Source organism: Megalopta genalis, chromosome 1 (genome assembly GCF_051020955.1).
Source record: "Megalopta genalis isolate 19385.01 chromosome 1, iyMegGena1_principal, whole genome shotgun sequence".
NCBI lineage: Eukaryota > Metazoa > Arthropoda > Insecta > Hymenoptera > Halictidae > Megalopta > Megalopta genalis.
Genome location: NC_135013.1, coordinates 23892400 through 23912057, shown reverse-complemented (window position 1 = coordinate 23912057; position 19658 = coordinate 23892400). Strand labels below are relative to the sequence as shown.

The 19658-nt window shown below is 55.6% G+C and overlaps 5 protein-coding genes across 5 annotated transcripts; 4 read left to right on the top strand and 1 right to left on the bottom strand.

Moving 5' to 3' along the window:
• The first annotated feature begins 490 nt into the window (after window positions 1–490).
• Window positions 491–3803, top strand: LOC117221512 (uncharacterized). The gene is made up of 3 exons (XM_033472541.2): window positions 491–794; window positions 2124–2187; window positions 3130–3803. Exons 2-3 carry the CDS (start codon window positions 2158–2160, stop codon window positions 3427–3429), a joined length of 330 nt encoding a protein of 109 aa, XP_033328432.2. The 5' UTR covers window positions 491–794; window positions 2124–2157; the 3' UTR covers window positions 3430–3803.
• Window positions 3804–3939: 136 nt separating this feature from the next.
• On the top strand, window positions 3940–9504 carry LOC117221477 (uncharacterized). Its single transcript, XM_076523509.1, has 3 exons — window positions 3940–5270; window positions 5952–6007; window positions 6654–9504. Exons 1-3 carry the CDS (start codon window positions 5247–5249, stop codon window positions 8407–8409), a joined length of 1836 nt encoding a protein of 611 aa, XP_076379624.1. The 5' UTR covers window positions 3940–5246; the 3' UTR covers window positions 8410–9504.
• A 2187-nt stretch (window positions 9505–11691) lies between these two features.
• On the top strand, window positions 11692–12818 carry LOC117221508 (uncharacterized). The gene is made up of 3 exons (XM_033472535.2): window positions 11692–11979; window positions 12298–12353; window positions 12435–12818. Exons 1-3 carry the CDS (start codon window positions 11788–11790, stop codon window positions 12601–12603), a joined length of 417 nt encoding a protein of 138 aa, XP_033328426.2. The 5' UTR covers window positions 11692–11787; the 3' UTR covers window positions 12604–12818.
• Window positions 12819–13306: 488 nt separating this feature from the next.
• Window positions 13307–14936, top strand: LOC117221479 (uncharacterized). The gene is made up of 2 exons (XM_076523658.1): window positions 13307–13767; window positions 14157–14936. The coding sequence occupies exons 1-2, from the start codon at window positions 13583–13585 to the stop codon at window positions 14833–14835; spliced, it is 864 nt and encodes a 287-aa protein (XP_076379773.1). The 5' UTR covers window positions 13307–13582; the 3' UTR covers window positions 14836–14936.
• A 632-nt stretch (window positions 14937–15568) lies between these two features.
• LOC117221492 (uncharacterized) lies at window positions 15569–18335 on the bottom strand. The gene is made up of 3 exons (XM_033472508.2): window positions 18074–18335; window positions 17502–17563; window positions 15569–17046 (listed from the first exon to the last, which is right to left on the bottom strand). Exons 1-3 carry the CDS (start codon window positions 18086–18088, stop codon window positions 16632–16634), a joined length of 492 nt encoding a protein of 163 aa, XP_033328399.2. The 5' UTR covers window positions 18089–18335; the 3' UTR covers window positions 15569–16631.
• Window positions 18336–19658: the final 1323 nt, after the last annotated feature.

Here is a 19658-nt window from a genome sequence, read left to right as displayed (position 1 = left end):
CTGAGAATTTCATTCGAATTTCCGATTAGACCTTTGCGATTTATTTCCGTTGTCAAAAGAATTTGAACGAGTTTCAATTCAACGCATCGGTATTTCCGAATATCTTCGCGATAATCGAAGCCCGCGAAGGACTCGTTGGAGGAACGTTGCTCGAATTTCGTGAGATGTTTAGAGACGGAGGATCGGTATTCGGTAATGACCGCGTTTACCGCCGCAACGGACGCGCTTCCGAAGCGTTCTTGTCGGAGTCCCGAAGAAGTTGTCTCATTAAACGATTTCTAACGCTAATCGCGCGCGTGTCGCGAGCATTTAAGTTCTCGAGAACGCGATAAAAACCGAGCAGCGCTGACGGCAAAACCCGAGGTTGCTAGTTTTCCACTTTCATCGGCTTCCGTTCTCGACCATTCAGCTCGCCTCGGCTCGGCACGGCACGGCTCGGCTCTCTGCTCCGTTTCGCTCCGCTCCGTTCCGCTCCGTTCCGCTTTGCTCCGTTTTCTGCTCGCAACAGCGATCGGCTGCCGATCGACTCGCAAACTCGCGAACTCGCAAACTCGCAAACTCGCGATCATCGACTCGGCTCCGCTCCGCTCGCGGTCTTCGTTCTCGTTTTCGTTTTCGTATTCGCGTTGGACGCGCCGCGCGACGTGGGGGCGCTAACAACGGCTCACGGTGGCAGAGTGGCAAGGTCGTTAAACGTGCCCAGATCGGATAGATAGAGGAAACGGTCTCGGGGGCCTCGTGCTGTTGCGTACGAACGCTCGAGGAGCGGCTTTCACTTTTGCCACGGCTGTTCGGTGAGTTTCAACCACGAACGATCGTTCGATTTTTCGACGCCGAGGGCTGGCATCGCCTTCGAAGGTTTTCCACGATCCATCGATCGGGGATCCTTCTTCGATCGTCCTCGCGCAATTCTTCGTCAGATCCTGGATATCTCGGAGAGAAGTTCTTTCCGCAAAGTGATCGTTTTTGCTACCATAAATGGTAGCCGGACGAGTTAAAAAAAGTTCAATTTCATCGATAAACTGTCTGTAAGAGAATTGTTTCGAATTCGTGAAACGAACGGTGATCGTTAACGTTTGAAATGCGCATCGTCTCTCGAGTTACACACGGTTTCACAGAGACATCGGCGAATCGAAGAAACTGCTCGAAGACGATCGATTTCGAGATTCGCCGATCCACGGACGAAAGGCGGAAGTGGAATTGGCCGGACCTTCGTCGGTCGATCGAGTTCGGTGAAAATAATCGAAAATCGAAAATCGAAAATCGAAAATCGAAAATCGAAAATCGATCGATCGGACGCGAAACGCGCGTATCCACTCGTTCGCGGAACCATTTTGTAATAGAAACGATTAAAAATCGTGCCGCGTATCGCGTTTAGAGGAACTCGCGTCGGGTGCTCGAAGACGGACGTTTCGAGAAGAGGGAGGAACGAGGGCTCGAGCCTGCCCAGCGCCCGATATCCTAAACGGAAACGAAAATGTTCGACGAACGTTCCTTTTGCCGGAGAAAAAGCGTAATTTCTTTTCCCGAGTAATCGCGAGAGATCCGTAGCGAGCAGAGATCGTAGAGAAAGAAAACGAAACGTATCTTACACGGTCGTTAACATACCGATACGCGAACGCGTCGCGTGCGTACGGTAATTAAGACGAGAAAACGGCGCGTTGCGTTCTTTCGGCCGTCGATTACGTTTATAAACACATAAACGTTCCGCGAGCAAAACATACCGCGAGATGTCGTTCGAACGCGAAACAGCGGACAGTCGGCGCTTCGTCGATTAGAAATCTACGGAGGTCTTTTTCTGCCCGATATCCAGACTCGTCGGCCGCGCCGACCGCGTGCTGGATACGGCGAGCTCGCGAAACGGCGATTCGGAGATTGCACGGCGTTCGAGCACGAGGCGGGCGCGGTCTAGCCGTCGAGCCGTCGAGCCGTCGAGCCTCGTGAAATTGACTAATTCGAACCGCGAGAACCTAATTGGCACGCGTTATTCGTGAAAATTCTACGGGCTCACGATCGTTGCGCTCGTTCTTAGCCTACGAGCTCGCCCGATACTCGTCTCGTTGCGCGTACACGCTGTCGCATACACGCTATCGCATACACGTTTTGTTTTTCGATCGTTTCAGCGACTTCGACCGCCATTGTCGCGGGGACACCAAGATGACTCGGAACGGTTTCACCTTATTGGCGGTACGTTGGATTCGGTCGGCGTTATATTCGTCTTTCATCGTATTTCGTAAAATCGATGCACCCGTTGTAGAATCATGTAGAAAACGCGCGCGGAGGTATTTCGATATCGCTTTCGCATCGTCGGCATTCGAACACCGTAGACTTCTGCCAATTACAAATGGTTCGAAAGCCGATGAAAAGTTAACGCGGCAAACGAGTTAACGACCGTCGTTTGTAACGCCGAAGACGCTATCTCCGCGAAATCTAAACGATTCGACTTGGTTTTTCGGTGTACGGCATCGGTGCGTAAAGATCTCCGTTTAAACGCGCGCTATCGCTATCCTACATTTCCGAGATACGTATCCGACACGGTTGTCTCGTGCTCGGTACGACGCGCAGCCGTTCCATTATGTATTTTCCGTTAACGGTGTCGAACCAACCACCGATGAACGATTTCTTCGACAATTTTCACGCTTCAATTTTCACGCGACAATTTTCACGCGACAATTTTCACGCGACAATTTTCACGCTTCTGCAACGAAAGTCGACGAATTTTCCAACTTTCCGATAAAACGGTGGAAACGGCCGATTTTGTAAGACGAATTTCCGACCGCGCCGCACCGCCGGGTATCGAAAGTAGGTATCGATAACACAGAGTCGTGGACGCTTGTTACGGTCGGCGCGCGACATTTTACCGCTAGGTTTACGGCACGCGCGTCCAAACGCGAACAACGACGAACAACGCGTACCACGTTTTCGAATCGATCGTCGTCGACGTCGTACGGTGCCGCTCGCGCGGAACGTGTTCGATAAATTCGTTTCGTTGGACGCGCGTGCTCGACGAAGCGACATAAAAAATAGCTGCTTTCGGCGGTCCGTAAGCCTAGCGTCGACGCATCGCGTGTGCCGGCGAATCTAAAATTATCGGGAATACGCTGTACCGACGAGTCGTTGCGTTTGCAGCAAGGTCTGGTCCTGTCGACGGTGACGCTGACGTTGACGCTGACGCTGACGCTGACTCCGATTCGGACAGCGACCGCTTACGACCCCGGCGACGAGTCGCTGAAGGACATCCTGCTGCCGGAAGGACGGTTCGAGGCGTTCTACCTGAAAGGATCTCAAGAAGAGGAGCAGAACGCGGTCCGACCGGCTCATCTTCACGGGTCGTTTCACCAGTTCAGGAACCCGGCGCTGATCAACGCTCCGAACAGCGCGGCCTACGGTTTTCGTTTCGATGGAAAGCGTCGCTTCAACTACGAGTAAAACCGCGGCTGTCCCGCGGGTCCGGGCGATCGATCGTCGTCGCTTCGGCGGCCGCGGATCGCGCGTCACGCATCGGGTGCCGGGCCGCGAAGCGACGCGCCGCGGACTATGGAATCTTGTTCACGGTCCGCTCTTTCGTTTCTCCGTCGAACGAAGTCGCGCGGATCTTATCGCCGAAATTAAAATCCGCGAACGCGGAGTCGACCGTCTTTCTCCGTTTCGGCAATTCGTATTTCGTCCGGCCCGGCCGGCCAGCCCGACCAGCCAGCCCGATCGAGTCGTTCGCGCTCCGTCGCTTCGATCCGTGGAACGATGAGACGATAAACGATTCTGTACTCCGCGCACCGTATACATTAAACGCTTTTACCACGAAACGCTACGGCATTTTATTCATCGTATCGAAACCTTATCCCGCGATCTCCCATCTCGACGAAGCGGTACTACCTAGCGCGAAGCTCGACTCGCGATTCGCGTCCCCGGCCGTTCGCGAACGAAAGCGATCAAAGTTTCCATCGAAATCGAATATTCCGAAAGTAAACCTTGTCTAGAAAACGCAGCGATAAAATGATAAAAATCGACCGCTGCCGCGTTCGCTTTCGACGTTCCTCCAACCGTGATTGCTAATCGGGCTCGGCGACACGGATGTTCCTCTTTTTTCAACGTAACGAGCGAAATTCTATTCCTTATGTATCTTTAACCAAGGCCTTCCTAATGACCGCGTTTTTTCGCCCGCGGCGCCGTTTATGGCCGCGCGCGGCTACCGTTTTCTTGGCCAAGACGAGTCCGCGGCCGCGGTCGCGGTCGCGTCCGGTAGCTTTCGATGCACGTCAATTAGTTGATTTATAAACGGGTCCGGCGAGATGGTCTGCGTGGAAACGCGCGCGCGCGCGCGCGCGCGCCACTCGGGAGTTCGGCGTACCGCGTTCGCTTTGGCTCGGGGACCTCGTGCCGCGCCTTTTTCAGACGGAGACAGGGATAGAAGCACCCGAGGCGGCGCGACGCGACGCGACGACGGTTCACCGTGCTCGCGTCCGTAGCGCGTGCCAGCGTCGGCATCTGCGCCTCTCTGCCAATTAAAGCCTAGGGAAATTCGCTTTCGTTGAGACGACGCGTGCCGCGTGGCTCGCGACGCGCGGGAATGGTCCATCGCGGGCCTGTGGGCGGTATCGCGGCCGGCAGAGACGTTCGCGAGGCGCGAGCCCCGCGGATGCGCGAGGGACGTTTCGGCTGTGCCGAGATGCGGGTGGCGTGCATATTTATACATATATATATATGGAGAAGCGCGACGGACGATCGTCAGTGATCCGTCCGCGGACAAGCGTGCCGTCGTCCTTCGAACCGCGCGAGAACGGCAGCGATCGGATCGATTTCGATCGTCGATCTTTCGATTGTTTCGTTTCGAAATGCGCGACAACGTAGCGAGATCGGTCGCGATTCCGAATCGTTCGATATCGTTCGAATAACCTCGATCGATTTCCCCGATCTTTCCTCGGAACGGTTCCTCCCCCTTTCGGCCGCGCGCCAAATCGTTTCGGAGGAAACCCTGTTCGAGAGCAGCGTGCGATGCGCCGATTATCCGACTCCCGGGCAGATCGAACGACTCTTTGAATCGCTTACAGTTTAGAAAAAACTAACGGCGCCGGTACCACGTATACGCTGTACGCGCGATACGATGTTGTCGGGTCCAGTTTAACGACGTCCCGGGCCCGGCGGGTACCAGTCGCTCCGGGGGAGCTTTAAAAGACCTCGCCGATGAACGGCGGTCCCCATAGTTGGATCGGTGCGGTGATCTAGCGGGACCTAGGGCGATCGACGACATGAGGATCGCGCGTGTGATCACGGTGAGCCGATCGGACGATCGTTTCCGCGCTTCGCGGGTTCCGACGCGTCGACGTCGCGATTCTTCGTCGACTTTGGCCAGCGAATCGAACCGATACGATTTCATCGAATTCGTCGCGTCGAACGGATTTCGCAGATCGGATCGCTGAAATCGAATCTGTTCGCGTCGCTGGTTTAAAAGTTTTTTCGCGTTCGAGTGTGCTTCGGTTGCGAACGTTTCGTCGTGATTTTTTGGGGAAAGCGTTGTTCTCCCGAAACGTCGTCGTCGACGCGGCGCGCCCCGCGGTGGATTCGCCTTTCTTCGCGGCGGAATCGTATCGGAATCGTTTAGAAATTTTCTGTTCCGGCGGAGATCCGTCGCGGAATTGTTCCTCAAAAAGGAAAGGAAGGATCGAAACGGATCGAGAAAAGGGTTGTTCTCGCGCGTCGTCGGTACCTCGTCGAACGAACGATCGAAATTGTTTCGTTCGAGAACCAAAAGTTCGGCCCAGTCCGCCGGAACGCGAAATCGGAGCTAGATCGTCTGCGCGCGTACGATACCGACAACGAACGCGCGCGCGAAACGTACGATCGTACCGAAGCTGAAAAGTCGAAACACGCTATACGATCGTTGTTCTCGTTCCGTCTCGCGAGTTTAGAAACGATGACTTGCCGTCTTCAAGGATATATCTGTGTGATTACAGGTCTGTGCCGCGTTAACGTTGGCGTTTCATCGCGCGGAATCCGTGCAACCGGACAGGTACGTTTTTCAACGAATACTATTTCGCGCGCAACGTTCGCGACGAGCCGATCTTCTGGCGATCTCGAAAACGATTGGAAAAGTCTGAATAGAATCACCTTCGGGAGAAGATTTTCATCGCTCGTCGATTCTTAAATCCGAATCGTCGTTCGAAACGTGGGCGCGCTCGCCGTCGCCGGATCCGCGGAAATTCGTCGAGCTTTCCGAAATGAAAATCGTCCGCGTCGCTCGGGCACGAGAGCGGCGGCGATTCGATAGAAATCGACTTTCGTTTCTCGCAGATACGACGATATTTAATGTTCGAGACGCGAGAACGTCGACGAAACGAAAACGTAAATGGAGCGAAAAAGTGCGAAAGAATCGAACGCGGCGGATAGAGACGAGCATAATTTTTCCGTTACGCTTTCGTTTTTATCGCGATCGGCCCGATCTCGATGCCGCGCGCCCTTCGCGCTAAAATCTTGTCGGCGATGCCGAGATCTCCGTGGAAACGTTCGCGTTTCCATAGATTCGTTTCCTCGTCTTCGGTCGAGTTCGAGAGAAAAAGAAAGGATCTCTCGCGATCGATTTTCGCCGATACTCGCGATCGGTCGTCGCGATCCCCGCTTCTCGCGGCTAACTACTTCTGAGATCGTTTTCGTCGCAGACGGTTGGCGAAGAAGCACCGGGAGCAGCCGCCGCCGCAGCCTCGGAGAGACGACGCAACGGACATCGGCGAGATCACGTTCACCACGCTGCAGCCGGAAACGCGGAACCCGAGCACCCGCTCCGGCGTCCACGGTGTTCCGAAGCAGGCGTTCGTAGACGCTCGACCGGGTCGATCGACGGTTTGGGTCCGTCGGGGCCGCTCGAGCGGCGGTCGCCGGCGAAGGCAGCTTCGGAAGAATGCCGGCAACCTGATCCGGGTGGGCCGATCCTACGAAACGACCGGCGAGAATCGCGTCGATCAACAGGTGGAGAGCGTGCAGGGTCCGCCGGACGCGTTCGACGAAGGCACGGTGCACCTGGAGCCGGTCTACCGGGTGACCAAGAACAAGAACTTCGTCGACACGCTGCTGAACGTTCTCCGACGCCTGGTGCATCCTGCGAAATCGGTCGGCCCGCTCGTCGGCCCGTTCCACTTTCCCGGGATCGGCGAGAAGGTCTACATCAGACTTCTGGAATCCGTGCAGCCCGACAATCTGGTGATCCGTTTCGTTTCGTCGTTGCCGGTGAACGAGATCGAGACCACCTTCGACAAGAGCATCCTGCCCCCCGAGGAGCTGTTCGAGCACTCGGCGGTCCTCGCGATCGGCCGCGAGGCCGACGACCGGCATCGTCCGCATCTCCATCGTCAGGCCCAGCAGCATCGTCGTCCGACGGTCCTCCCGGGGTCGAGCTCGGGCCAGGACTCGAGCAGCCACGCCGACGTTCCGATCGTCGGCCACGAACCCCCGCCTCCGTCGACCGATTCTCTCCGAAACTCGTACGGACAGCGCGTCGAGCTCGACCACGGCGTGCCGGACGCGTTGCTCGCCGGCCGCGGAGCAGGATCCGAACCGAGCACGGCCGACCGCGTCGAAGCTGCTGCAGCGAGCCGAGTCAACGCGGCCCACGTTTCGAGGACGTACAAGGTGAATCTAAAGAACGGCGAGCCGATCGCTGTTCAGAGGATCGTTCGGCACGGGAAGGCGGTGGCCCAACCCGGTTCCGGCGAACAACAGCAAAATTCGCCTCCTCGTCGGGCAAACGGCTACCGGGACTCGACGGTTGCCGGTCCCTACCGTTTCCCTCGGGGAAATCGAACAACCGCGACGGCGACGGCGACGGCGACGGCGACGGCGACGGCGACGGCGACGAGCGCAGGAATCGGCAACAACCAGGAATCTCGTTCTCCCGAATCGGAGGACGCGTCCGGTTCGGCCTTTCAGAGAGTCGAATGGGATCCGATCGTCCCCGGATCCCAGCCCTCGATCTGGGAGCAGTTGCGCTCGAACAATTTCTCCGGACCCGAGGAGAACGGTCCCCGGTACAGCATTCAGTTTTTCAGCAAGAAGATGAGATACCTGAATCTGGACGGCAGCGTGGACTCGCCTCGGGAGCCACCCGGCAAGGAAGAACGCTTCGAGCGGTTCGAACCGTCGAACGCGAAAACGTCGGGGTCCGTCGCCTACTGGGAAGCGCTGAAAAATGGAAATCCTAGGAACAAGAGGGGCCACGAACGGACGGCGACCACGGGAAAGGGTTTCGAAGACAGAAGCGACGACGGCGAGGTCGGAGAGAGAGACGAACGCGCGAAGAAGGACGCCGGGACCGAGGTCCCGACCGATACCCCGACCGAGACTCCGACCGAGACCCCGACCGAGACCGAGAACGAAAGCGGTCCGCGGCTCGGCGGAACAACGGCCGCGAGATCGAGATAACCTTCGGTCTCGATATTTTCGTCGCCGAACGAACGCGGCCGGCTCTCTTCTTTCTTAATAATGTATTTGGGAGCGAAGTCGGCCCGCTTCGGCTCGCGAGCTCCGTTCGCGTCGAGCCGCGATTCCGCGTCGAAAACTGCGTCGGAAGACGGAGTCGAGGCTGCGCGGCACGAGCACGGTCGCGACAACGCGGTTCGCCGGCTGTAATTTTTCGAAACGGTCTTTCTTCTTTTCTCGTTCCGGGAAAGCGACGTTTTCCATTCTCCTTCCACGATAGATTCGTCGGCTGGCACACCGTAACGTATAACCGTTTCGATCGTTGTCGTCGCATCGACCGAAAGCCGCGCGGAATCTTCTCTCGAACGATAATCTTAAGTTTCGCCGATATCGGTATCGAAGCCGAGATCGATCGCGAGAGAAAAACCGACCAGCGACTGGAAACCGTTGTTCGATAATCTTCTTTCGAACGAACCCCGAAGGGACTGGCGCTCGCAACGAACGCTTCTCGCCGTTCACGGGCCGAAACGCGTTCGCGCGAATCGCGGCTTCGACGACGCGCGTTCCTTTTTCAAGGTCTTTTCGAGCATTTTCGAAGCAACGAATTATTCGATTGCGCAACGAACGACGAACCGCCGCTTTCGCCGTAACGATTTAACGAGATATCGTCGAGAATGATAATTTTATGCTTTCGTGGACAAGCGTAACGGCCGTTGCATAGCTGAAATTGATCGGGGCATCGTAGCATTCGATAATTAAGAAGGAACGTAATTGGTTTAACGAGCGACCGAAAGTAGCCGACGAACTTGGTCGACTTTTCTCTCCGACGCCTTCTCGCCTTCGCCTCGGAGAAGATCGCGCTTCGCCGAGCGTCGAAATCGCTGCGCGAACGGTGGACAGCGGACAGCGAATAGCGCTTCCGACCTCGCGTTCGAATCGTTCGAGCATCGGCCGGGGTCGGGATATCTGGAGGCCGCTCCGGTCCGTCCGCGTCTTCGTTTCGTAGAACGTGGAATCTCGACGAGAACGTTCTATTCGAAGATTCTGCGTCTCATTGTTTCTATGAATATTAAACTATCGAACTTTCTATGCAAGAAACCTCGAGTCCGAGTCGATTCTTTCTTCCACCGAAACCCTCGAATTTCCGACGGAGCAGAGATCTCGCGCGCCTATTCGCTTCTCGACGCTGGATTCTTTTATTTTCGCAACGATCGTCGGGATTCGAGAGAGACGCTCTCCCGACCGGTCGAACGTACTTTCCAATAAATAACTCGGCAGGTGTTTCTCGAAGACCGGTAAATATTTTAAGTCCGCGCGGTTCGGCGTTGTTACATTTTCGGCGGAACGTCGATCGTTTCGAGGCGCGTCTTCGCGAGCTCGCCGTCGTATTTTTCTTCTTTTCTAGTATACCGAGCGTCGATTCGCTCCCGCTTGCACGTAAACGCGTCTCTCGTTGTCGGTAACGCGCGGATTCCTCGATTTCCGTACCTCTCGAAACGCTCTAAAGCGAAACTCGCTTCCTCGAATAAGAGTATAAACGCAAATGCGTAAAGGTAAGAACGTATCCCAGGATGTGTTCCGCGCAACAGTTTCAGAAGCGTCTCGAGGAAAACGGCAAACGGCAAATGGCAACCTGCGATCGAGAAGAAACAAGACCCGAGGAAGAACTTTGATTTCCCCGGATCGCGCGTCCAAGGATAAGAATTTCAATCGACCGTGATTCCACGATCGATCCAGGCTCGAGACCTTTCTATTTTCCTTTCGAGGAACCGTTTCCCCGAAGATCGACGTCCCGATCGATCGTATACGGCATACGGATCGAGCGAGAGCGAAACCGAGAGACGATCGAGAGTCGCGTGTCCCGCCGAATAAATTATCGATCGATCGAAGAACCGATCCGCTCTCGGTTCCGCCGTTCTCCACCGTCGAGTTAGGTCGAAGATCGACGAACGCAAGAAGCGTCGACGCGGCGATCCGTCGCGCGCCGCTCGGTTGCACGCGTACGCCCAGTTTTTCCACCTCCGCTTTCAATTTCACCGACTATTTTCACCGTTAATTGACCGCGCGCGAACTCCTGGCCAATTAAGTCGTTTAATCGCTAAACCAGAAGAAACGTCGTCCGGCGCGCGACGCCTTTCCTGTCGTTGGCTATTCGTTGATTTCGTCGATCGGCGCGTATCGAGGGGCGCGGATGGCGCGCGACCGTAAATCGTACGTATCCGTCTCGTTTCGTAATTGTTACGAACGCGTGTCGGTTAGTTTGGGTTAACGAGCAATTAAACCGGCCAAAGAAAATTGTGGAAAGCGATAAACGTTGGGTTCTGTTACCGTGCAGAAACGATGCGGTTCGCGGCTCGCGGCTCGCGGTTCCCACTGGAAATTACTTCGGGAAAATACCGTAGCAATTACCATGGAAGAAACCGAGTCGACGATCGGAGCCGCGGAAAATTTCGTTTTTCCAACGATTAAAGATGAAGATCGACGGGGCCTGTGCGTGCTCGTTGTTCGATCGCGCAAGCATAGGGGGCTAGGTTGTATGGAAACCATGGCGGAGCTGTCGACTCGCCGACGTTCGCGCGTGCTCGAGACGATTGGAAGACGAGTAAAAGGATTTCAGAATTTTCGAGGTCGAAACTTTGTCGAATTATCTTTAATCATTTTTCGTTGCGTCGCTCTTCCTTTCGATCCCCTCCGTCTACGTTCTTCGGTATCTATGATCCGTCGTACGCGCGTCTCCCCGCGACGGTAGGTGCCGCGAATCGATCGAACGGATCCGCGGTACGGTGCATTCTAGCTGGGGGAACTGCGCGCGTGGAGTGCGGCGTGCAGCGTGCAGCGCGCAATGTTCCACGCGTGTCGCGTCGCTTCTACCGCTTTCGGTAATCGGTTCGCGATTCGTCTCGACGAGCGATCGTTTCTTCGGCCAACGATACCTCGACGATTCGCGCTTTCATCGAGGTTGGCTCGTTGGATCGATCCTGGAGCAAATCCGTCGGCGAGGCGTCTTCCATGAAACTCTTCGAATCGTTTCGCAACGAAATATTTCCAATGGTCGAACCGCGAAGGCGATTAACGGAAAGAAAGTCGGGATTCGTAATGAAAAGAAATCGAAAAAGTTCACTGCCAAAGATCTCGTTTCAGGGCTACGCGACGAGGCCGAGCGATCGCCGCCGCGCCGCCGCGCCGCCGCGCCGCCCCGCGCGAATCGCGTCGAGCTCCGCGGAGTTTCGGTGAGATGGGTAAAAAGTGAAAAGTACGGTATATAGTCGAACGAACTCGGATGCAGCGTGTTCCGTTGCAAGGTGCCACGTTGCCACGGTACGGTGGCGGGAGTTTCTCGGTATTCTTTCAGAAACGATTCGCCTCGGTAATTTCAGCTGCATGTATATAAACGTAGGGTCCGTTCCAACGACCCGCAGAACGCGTTCGTTTCTCCGGTGTAATTTGCAGGAGCAGGCAACGTCGCGTACCCTCGCGAACCAGCAACCGGCAACCGGCAGCCGGCATCCAGCAACCAGCGACCAGCATAGAACCACCGGCATCGTACACTGCGAGATGAGGGCCACGTTTCTGGTACGACACCTTGGCGACACCCTTGCGCTAAATATTATCCTTTATAAACTCCGGTCTGGAACGAGTTCGCGCGCGCGCGCGCGCGTCTACGAGGAAGAAAGAATTTCTTTTTCGTTGCTTTCGCGCCGTTCGCGTTCGCGTTCTCGTCGATTCGCGAATTCTCAGGATCGAACGCCCGTTTCGTCGCGTTCGATCGCGACTACGTCGAACGGGTATCCACGTTCCGAGCTCCAAATTCTAAAGCATCGCGCGCGGCCGCTGTTCCGGGACGTCGATTCTCCGGGAAAATTGTGCGTCACGCGTTTATTCTCTTTTCAGTTCGGCGTCGTCCTGGCGATGTTCCTCGTGCTGTCGCAACATCGTGTCGTGGAAACGTACGTACACCGCGCGCCGACGGTATTCGGACGGAATCGAAAGAACGAGAGGTACGATCGGATACGTATTATTTCTTGCAGGAAGAAGGTGATCATCCACGTGCCCTACAGAGTGAAGAAGGTGGAGCACACTCACACGATCTACAAGATCGTTCCTCGTTACACTAGCGAGCACCTCGAGCGCCACGAGCATCACGATCGTCGCGAGAAAGAGGAGGAGCCGGAGGACGAGGACAAGTACGACGTCTAGAGCCGCGCGCCGACCGGATCGCGGATATACGATAGAATCGTGGGCGTAACGTTGCGCGCATTCGATAGGCGCGGGTGCGAGCGTCGAATCGTTCGGTCGAAGGGAACCATGTACGAATCCGCTCGAGCAGCATCGCGTTGCCGAATAAGTTAAGCGAATATAATTATGCCGTTTGCCGTTAAGGATAAGCTCGATAAATAACGTTTCGTAAATTTCGTTCGCTGCCATTGTTTAACCGCTCCCGCAAACGCCACTCCCTTTTGCTCGAATTCGTTCGTTCCTCGGAGCGCGAGCGCGATCGATTCTTCGACGGACGAGACAAAATGTGGACAACGACGAGTCGAACGATCGATTTTGCCCCTACGTACGCGTAGGTTGTTTTAGCCGAGGCGAACGCGTCGAATCGAATCGATCTCGTCGGACGCCGAACGAACCCCTGTCGAATACGAGCATGGTTCGTCGTTGGACCGGAATTTTCGAACGACCACGAACTTTGCTAACCGCGCGAACGCGCGTTTCCGGAGCATCGCCGATCGTCGAATCGAGCATCGAGCTCGTCGAAGAGGCGAAAGCGTTTCGCCAGCCGTAAAATACCGCGGGATTCGATGCAGTTCCGTGGTTTCTGCGGCGATCCGCCGCAGTTCCGAGTCGACGGAGACGCGATATAAAACTGGAGCATCGTCGACGATGTCGGACACTTTGTTCCCGTCAACCGGTTTGTCCGCGTCGCTGGTCGGTCGGCCCGGTCCTCTCGCGCGCGGAATATCTTCGTTCGATCGATCATGAACAAGGTAAGCGGACGATCGAAGATTCTATAGAGACGAGTTTTAAGAGTGGGGGCGATCGGTTTCGGTGGAATCGGTCGCTGGCAATCTTTCGACGATTCCCTTCGTCTTTCCACAGTTTTGCGTTTTCGCCTCTTTCGCCCGGCGATTCGCGACACGAGATTCCCATCGAATCGCACGCGGATGTACGATCGATGCGCATCGGACGCGAATCGTCGCGCGACAGAAATTTTTTGCCGGCTTTAGCGATATCGATATACAACTCGACGTCGAATATACTTACATCGTTTCGCGCGTCGATTGTCCAGGAAACGTTCAGCTGCTTCTTCCTCGTTCTGCTCTTCCGAATCGCACACCACGGAATCACCGGCAAAAAGCAGTGAGTATTTCGAGCGATCGATTTCGATAACTTGCAACTCGATACTCGTCGATCGTTCGATAAGAAAAGAACGCGTCGACGATTCGCGCTTCCACCGCGACGCCGCGACAACGGTGGACGACCAACGAGCGCATCGACGAAGCGCTTCCGAAACCGAAACCGAAACCGAAACCGAAACCGAAACCGAAACCGAAACCGAAACCGAAACCGAGACGATCTCGTTTTCGCTTTCGAGAGCCGCGAATTTGGACGACAAAATCGGTTTCGAAATATCGTTCGAAGCGGCCGCGCGTCGAACGAAACGTCCGGTAGATCGAACGATCGTTCAAGGTCTTCCCGATAAAATTTCAAACGAGACGATTCAACATACCGATCATCGTCGATTTCAGCGTCCACTTGAGGATCCACGTGCCGGACATGATCGAACACCGATTCCACACAAAAGTTGTGTTTATTCACGAACCACCGCCGAAGAAGCCCAAGACCGACCATAAGGAGTACCGTCGCGAAAACTGGAGTTCCTGGAGTTACGGTAACCATCGCGATTCGAAACATCGCGTCGACGAAGAAGATCGCGAAGATCGAAGCGAACGGGAAAGGCTGGCTACGTCGGAACCCCGGGATCCGAATGGCCGAAAGATCCATGGCCTTGGTTACGGTCGCCACGGAGATCCCTCGTTGCCGCAGTCTCACGTCGACGATAATCGGTTGGAAGAAAATCCGAAGATTCGCGAACACGGCGGATACGAGGTGCGCGAGGAAGCGGACGACGTTCCCCGAAACGGCGAGACCCTGGTCTACGATTTCGAGGAGGGACACAGGAAAGGTTCGCGATCGGAGACCGGGCATATTCGCGTCGGTCAGACGAGCGAGTTCCACGACGATCGGCACGAGGAGCAGGACGATCGAGAGAACGAGAACGAGAACGAGAGCGACGGCGATCGGTTCAAGGAGGACTCCGCGGGGATAACCGACGCCGGACGATACATCGTCGACGACGTCGAATACGAGAATACCAGAGACGAGCGGGACGGACGTCGCAGATATCGACGATTCGGACGATCCTGAGTCGTTTCGGCGACCGGTAGACGACTCGCGAACGTCGGTCTACAATTTTGTATATATGTACGATGTACGTAGAAGTTAATAAATAAGCGGTAGAATTCCAACCGATCTTCGATGCTCCGATCTAGGAGCCGTTTTTCGACGACGATATTATTCGTGCGTTAGGATCGGATATCTTTGCTACCCCGCGCACGTTATCGATCGTGTACCTCGCGCCACCGTCGACCAAGTTTCGTCAGCGTCGAGAACAGCTCCGTCTCGTAAGAGAGTCGTAAAAAATTATGCCGACGTTCGATCGACCGTTCGTGTCGAGGGTCGACAAAGTTCTTCCGAGCAACGATTTCGGAAAGCATCGGTTCGCGTTGCGATTATCGAGGGACGATCGTCGCGCGATACGATTTTCTTGACCAAAATCGAAATTATACGGAGCACGGGTCGAACGTCTATCCGCGCGCGCGCGCGCCTGCGCGTACAGAACCGAAAAGCCAAAAGCCAAAAGCCAAAAGATAAAAGCGACGAGCGACGCGCGAACGAACGCGCGCAGCTCGAACGAACGAAGAACACCGAATCTACGATGGTTTCGAATCGTTGGATTTTTCGACAAATTATGGATCGGTGGCGCATCGGATCGAATCGATTCGAAACGAGAAGACGATCGAACGATTCGATCGAGACGGATTCTAGCCGGCGAGAGCAAGGTGGATGGCCGGTTATCTGGGACATCGAAGGGGCGAGATTCAGGTACACACGCAATTTATTCAACTTTCTCGCGACACGCGAGGCGTACGGTTAAACGAGCCGAGTCGCGATACAGAAACAACAAAGGTAACAACGAGTACAGTGATTTATAACGAAACAACTGGCAAACAAAACAACGGAGTAACAATATTTACATGCGAGTGCGAGAGACGCGTCGACGGATCGACGAGAGAGACTAGGACGAGAGGTAGGAGAAAGAGTGAGTGAGAGAGAGAGAGAGAGAGAGAGAGAGAGAGAGAGAGAGAGAGAGAAAGGAGGGAGGTGTGGACGATTACGCGTTTTAAGTTCTAAATTCTAAGGCGTGGCTCGCGGCACTCTCCAGGAAACACCGGTCGTTGCGAGAAAGCGTCTATCCTTTCAACGGGTGGAATTTCTCTGAAACGAAGCAACGATTGTCGCGCTCGCGCGAGGGGGGAGGGGGTCGAGCAGAGTCGGTTTCTCGAAACTCGACCGTTCCACGTTTTTGATTTCTCGAAAAACGAGCGTAAAACGCGACCCCGAATTATTCTCGTCCTCGCGCCAACTCGCCAATACGCTTTCATCGTTTATCCGCGAACAAGGTTTCTTCGTTGCTCGGTCCGAACCGTTTCCGACGAAACGAAGGCTACCCCACGGAGAAACCTGGCCCACGATTTCCAGCGACCGCGTCTTCCGCGATTCCTCGTCAGGTGCGCGCGATCGCAGAAACGTCGAAGCTACGAAGCTACGTTCGTCGCGCTTCGAGTCTCGAGATCGAGCAAGTTGCTCCACGCTAAAGCACGAACGATTCCTTCGAGACGCGAACAACGACGAACGATCGATTCGGCGATGTTCCGGACGAGAAAGGAAAGTCGCGTTCGACGTTGCCCGATGGAGAAGAGAACGCTGTCGTCGCTGGTGCACCTAACGGAACGAAGGACGATGCGAATTTTGCGACAACGGCTAAATGATATTCTAATTCGTGGATCGCGATTTTCGATCGTACCGACGAACCGAACCCTTTCGAGGATCTGCGTTGGACGAATTCTATTCTAATTGTGCGAAACGTCGGGCTAGAGTGGCTAGTGGCCTCCCCAGTCTTCGTGACCGCCTCCGAAACCGCCTCCGTAGCTGCCACCCCCGAATCCACCGCTCAGTTCGTGTCCTCCACCGATGTCGCCTCCTCCGCTGCTGTATTCGACGTGGCCGCCTCCGCCTCCGCCGCCGCCGCCGCCACCGCCGCCACCGCTGCTGTACTCGATGTGGCCCCCGCCGATGTCGCCGCCACCGCCTCCAAAGTCGTGACCGCCGCCTCCGAAGTCGTGACCACCGCCTCCCAAACCACCGTGACCGCCGATATCGATCGGGTGACCGACGGTGTATCCGAGGACCTCGTATTTGTCACCGCCGCCGCCGCCGTGGTGAATGTGCTTGGTGATCGTGTGCGTATGGTGGACCGTCTTGATCTTGTATGGCACGTGGATCACCACGTGGTCGCTGGAGAACACAATCGACGAATTAGTTTGGCCGTGCTCGGAACGGAACGGTCCATTCGCTCCCGACGGTTGGTCGCGGTAGCCGTCGAGCAGCGTGGAAACGTTCGGAAACGGTCGGAAAGGCGGCGCGCGCGAGGTCGTCGAACGAGGAAAAATCGACGAGCGGCGAGCACGGGCGATCGACGGTCTCGTTTGTCGTTGCTTTCGACAAAAAATGATGGAGCACCGGTGGCCGACGAGTTGCTGCGGAGAAAGTAAACGTTCGAACGGCACCGATCGCGCGCGCGCGCGGCTCGTTGCCTTCTATTTTATATCATTCCATTCTATTCTATTCCGTCCGTTGGACGAGCTATCGCGAACATCGTGCCGCGTGGTAGCAACCGATTCGTCGCGCCGGGCCGCGTCTCCGGCATCTTTCTTCCAGGTTGCAAAAGAAACAACGAAAGGATCACTTACTGTCCACCGTGTCCCCCGCCGGCACTGGCCACTGCGAGCAGCGAGGCTGCCGCGAGAACGGTCTGCGAACGGAAAGAATCGATTAGTCGATCGGGACGGAATTTTCGTTCGTTTCGGAGACGGTCGAAATTGTACGCATCGAGTTTCGGTTCGCGCGAGCTCGAACGATCGCGAAAACGGCCGTCGAGCTCGATGCGACGTTTCCTCGAAATTTTCATCGTTCGCTAACGAAACTGCTCGTTCCCTTTGTTTCGAAGATTTGTCGTGATATACGAAAGTTGTTCTCCCACCGATTCGTCAACAGAGGGAAGCGGACAAAAATGTGCGAACGCGCGCGTCCGCAAATTTTAACTCGGAGAGTCATCGACCAGGGTTGCTCTCTCTCTCCCCCCCCCCCTCCTCTCTCTCTCTCTCTCTCCGTCTCTCGAGAACGCAAGAGCAGAAAATACGATTCCGTGGGCGATTAGAAGTTTCGTCCGCTGGCTGTCCCAGAGCTCGGAGAGGCTGCTTCCAAGAAAATCGCGATGCGTATAAATATCGACGGACCGAGGAATTAGCCGGGGTCGACTTACCGCGAGATTGGTCATGTTGCTGAATCGATGCGAATCCGACGCGAACGAACGGCTGAACGAATGCACCCGCGTCGAGAGGAGGCGGCTACCGGTTCCTCCTCGCGATACAGTTGGCGGTTTAAGCCGCGGTTTTGATCTGCTGGCCGGTGTGCACGCGCTCGCCGCTTTTATACATGTACGCGATTCGAGTCGGATAAGAATGAAAGGGAATCTCTTTCGCACCCATCGGCCGCGGTGCCACGTGAAAGGATCCGGCTAATGGGGAAGACGTGGCAAAAACCGCGGAGGACCGACGCGGCCGCGCCCCTCCACGATCGAAGCGGAAGGGGCCGGGGCTACCCTTCACCTCGATCGACGCGCGTCGTTCGTTTCTTCGTCTCCTCGTTTTACTCCGACTCTCGCTCTTGCTCCTTGGCTAATTCCGCGGCGAGCCGCGGTAGTCTTTTTAACGAAAGCTGATTTGGCCGGGTGAACGGCCAAGATCAAGATCAGTCTCGTAACACGAGGTGGGTGCTCCGCGATCTCTCGTTTCATTCGCGTCTCGCGTCTCGCGTCGCGCGACTCGCGTTGTCCCGCGTGCTCCGGGAATCGAGTCTCGCAGGGATCGATGTCGACCCGACTGCGACGCGTCCGAGCTTTTTCCCGTCGCGTCGCGTCGCGCGAACAACTATTTGCTACTTGGTTGCGGAGGAGCACGCGATTCCTTGTCGCGACTCGCGACAACGGCAACGGGAACGGGAACGGCAACGGCAACGGCAACGGTTACGCCGGCAGCTTTTCCGCGTTCTTCCGGCATTCCGACAACCCTCCTTCTTGATCCTCGAGCGATCGAGGTTTTCGCAGACGCGCGACCGACGTTACTTGGCCCATCGTTCGTTCCCTCGAACGCGTAGATTTCCGCGTAGAACTTGCAACAGAGAATAACCGAGGAAGATCGGGTTAATCGGGAAGTTCGTCTCTCGACCGGTAGTTCGAGAAGCGGACAGCGATCGTCCAGGGATTCGGTCCGTTCGGTTTTCTACGCGCGAGGCGCACCGCGCGATTTCTGTCTCCAGGATCGATCCTGATTCGGACCGTGATCGATCTCCGATATCCGAGAACGCTTCGCTTCTCGATCGAAACGCGATTCGAAGCCGATAACGACCCGCGCTCCACCATGGAGAACGATTCCATCGTGGAATCGAGTCGTTAGAAATTTATTTCGTTCGATATTTAACGAGCGCGATCGGAAATTCGAACGCGCGTCCTTTCTTCCACAAATATTTGCATAATTTGTAGCTTTCGAGAGTATCCGGGCGATAGTCTGGCTCTCGACTTTGTTCCGAATCGATCTCCTCGATTCGACCGGTCGCGAAGAGAGTTTTGGTTTGGCGCAGCCGCGGACGTAGGTTCTTGAAACGAAACCGTCCTAGACGATTTCGATCGAACGATCCGATGTTCGACCGTTGCGACGGACGCGTCGTCCTTCGCGGTTCCGATCGCTTTCGAACAACGGTTCGTCATCGTTCGCAACCGTCGGATAGGTATCGGTCGACGCGATCCGCGCGATCGCGACGTTCGTCGTGTTCCCGTTCGTCGTTTCGCA

Excerpts from the sequence above, each read along its gene's own strand:
- LOC117221492 (XM_033472508.2), bottom strand. Across the intron at positions 17,047-17,501 it reads GGCGGGGGACACGGTGGACA|CGACCACGTGGTGATCCACG; the intron begins GTAAGTGATCCT and ends TGTGTTCTCCAG.
- LOC117221479 (XM_076523658.1), top strand. The coding sequence starts at position 13,583 with ATGCGCATCGGACGCGAATCGTCGCGCGACAGAAATTTTTTGCCGGCT. Across the intron at positions 13,768-14,156 it reads GGAATCACCGGCAAAAAGCA|CGTCCACTTGAGGATCCACG; the intron begins GTGAGTATTTCG and ends CGTCGATTTCAG.
- LOC117221512 (XM_033472541.2), top strand. The coding sequence starts at position 2,158 with ATGACTCGGAACGGTTTCACCTTATTGGCG. Across the intron at positions 2,188-3,129 it reads ACGGTTTCACCTTATTGGCG|CAAGGTCTGGTCCTGTCGAC; the intron begins GTACGTTGGATT and ends TTGCGTTTGCAG.
- LOC117221508 (XM_033472535.2), top strand. The coding sequence starts at position 11,788 with ATGTATATAAACGTAGGGTCCGTTCCAACGACCCGCAGAACGCGTTCG. Across the intron at positions 11,980-12,297 it reads AGATGAGGGCCACGTTTCTG|TTCGGCGTCGTCCTGGCGAT; the intron begins GTACGACACCTT and ends TTCTCTTTTCAG. Across the intron at positions 12,354-12,434 it reads CAACATCGTGTCGTGGAAAC|GAAGAAGGTGATCATCCACG; the intron begins GTACGTACACCG and ends TATTTCTTGCAG.
- LOC117221477 (XM_076523509.1), top strand. The coding sequence starts at position 5,247 with ATGAGGATCGCGCGTGTGATCACG. Across the intron at positions 5,271-5,951 it reads GGATCGCGCGTGTGATCACG|GTCTGTGCCGCGTTAACGTT; the intron begins GTGAGCCGATCG and ends GTGTGATTACAG. Across the intron at positions 6,008-6,653 it reads GAATCCGTGCAACCGGACAG|ACGGTTGGCGAAGAAGCACC; the intron begins GTACGTTTTTCA and ends TTTTCGTCGCAG.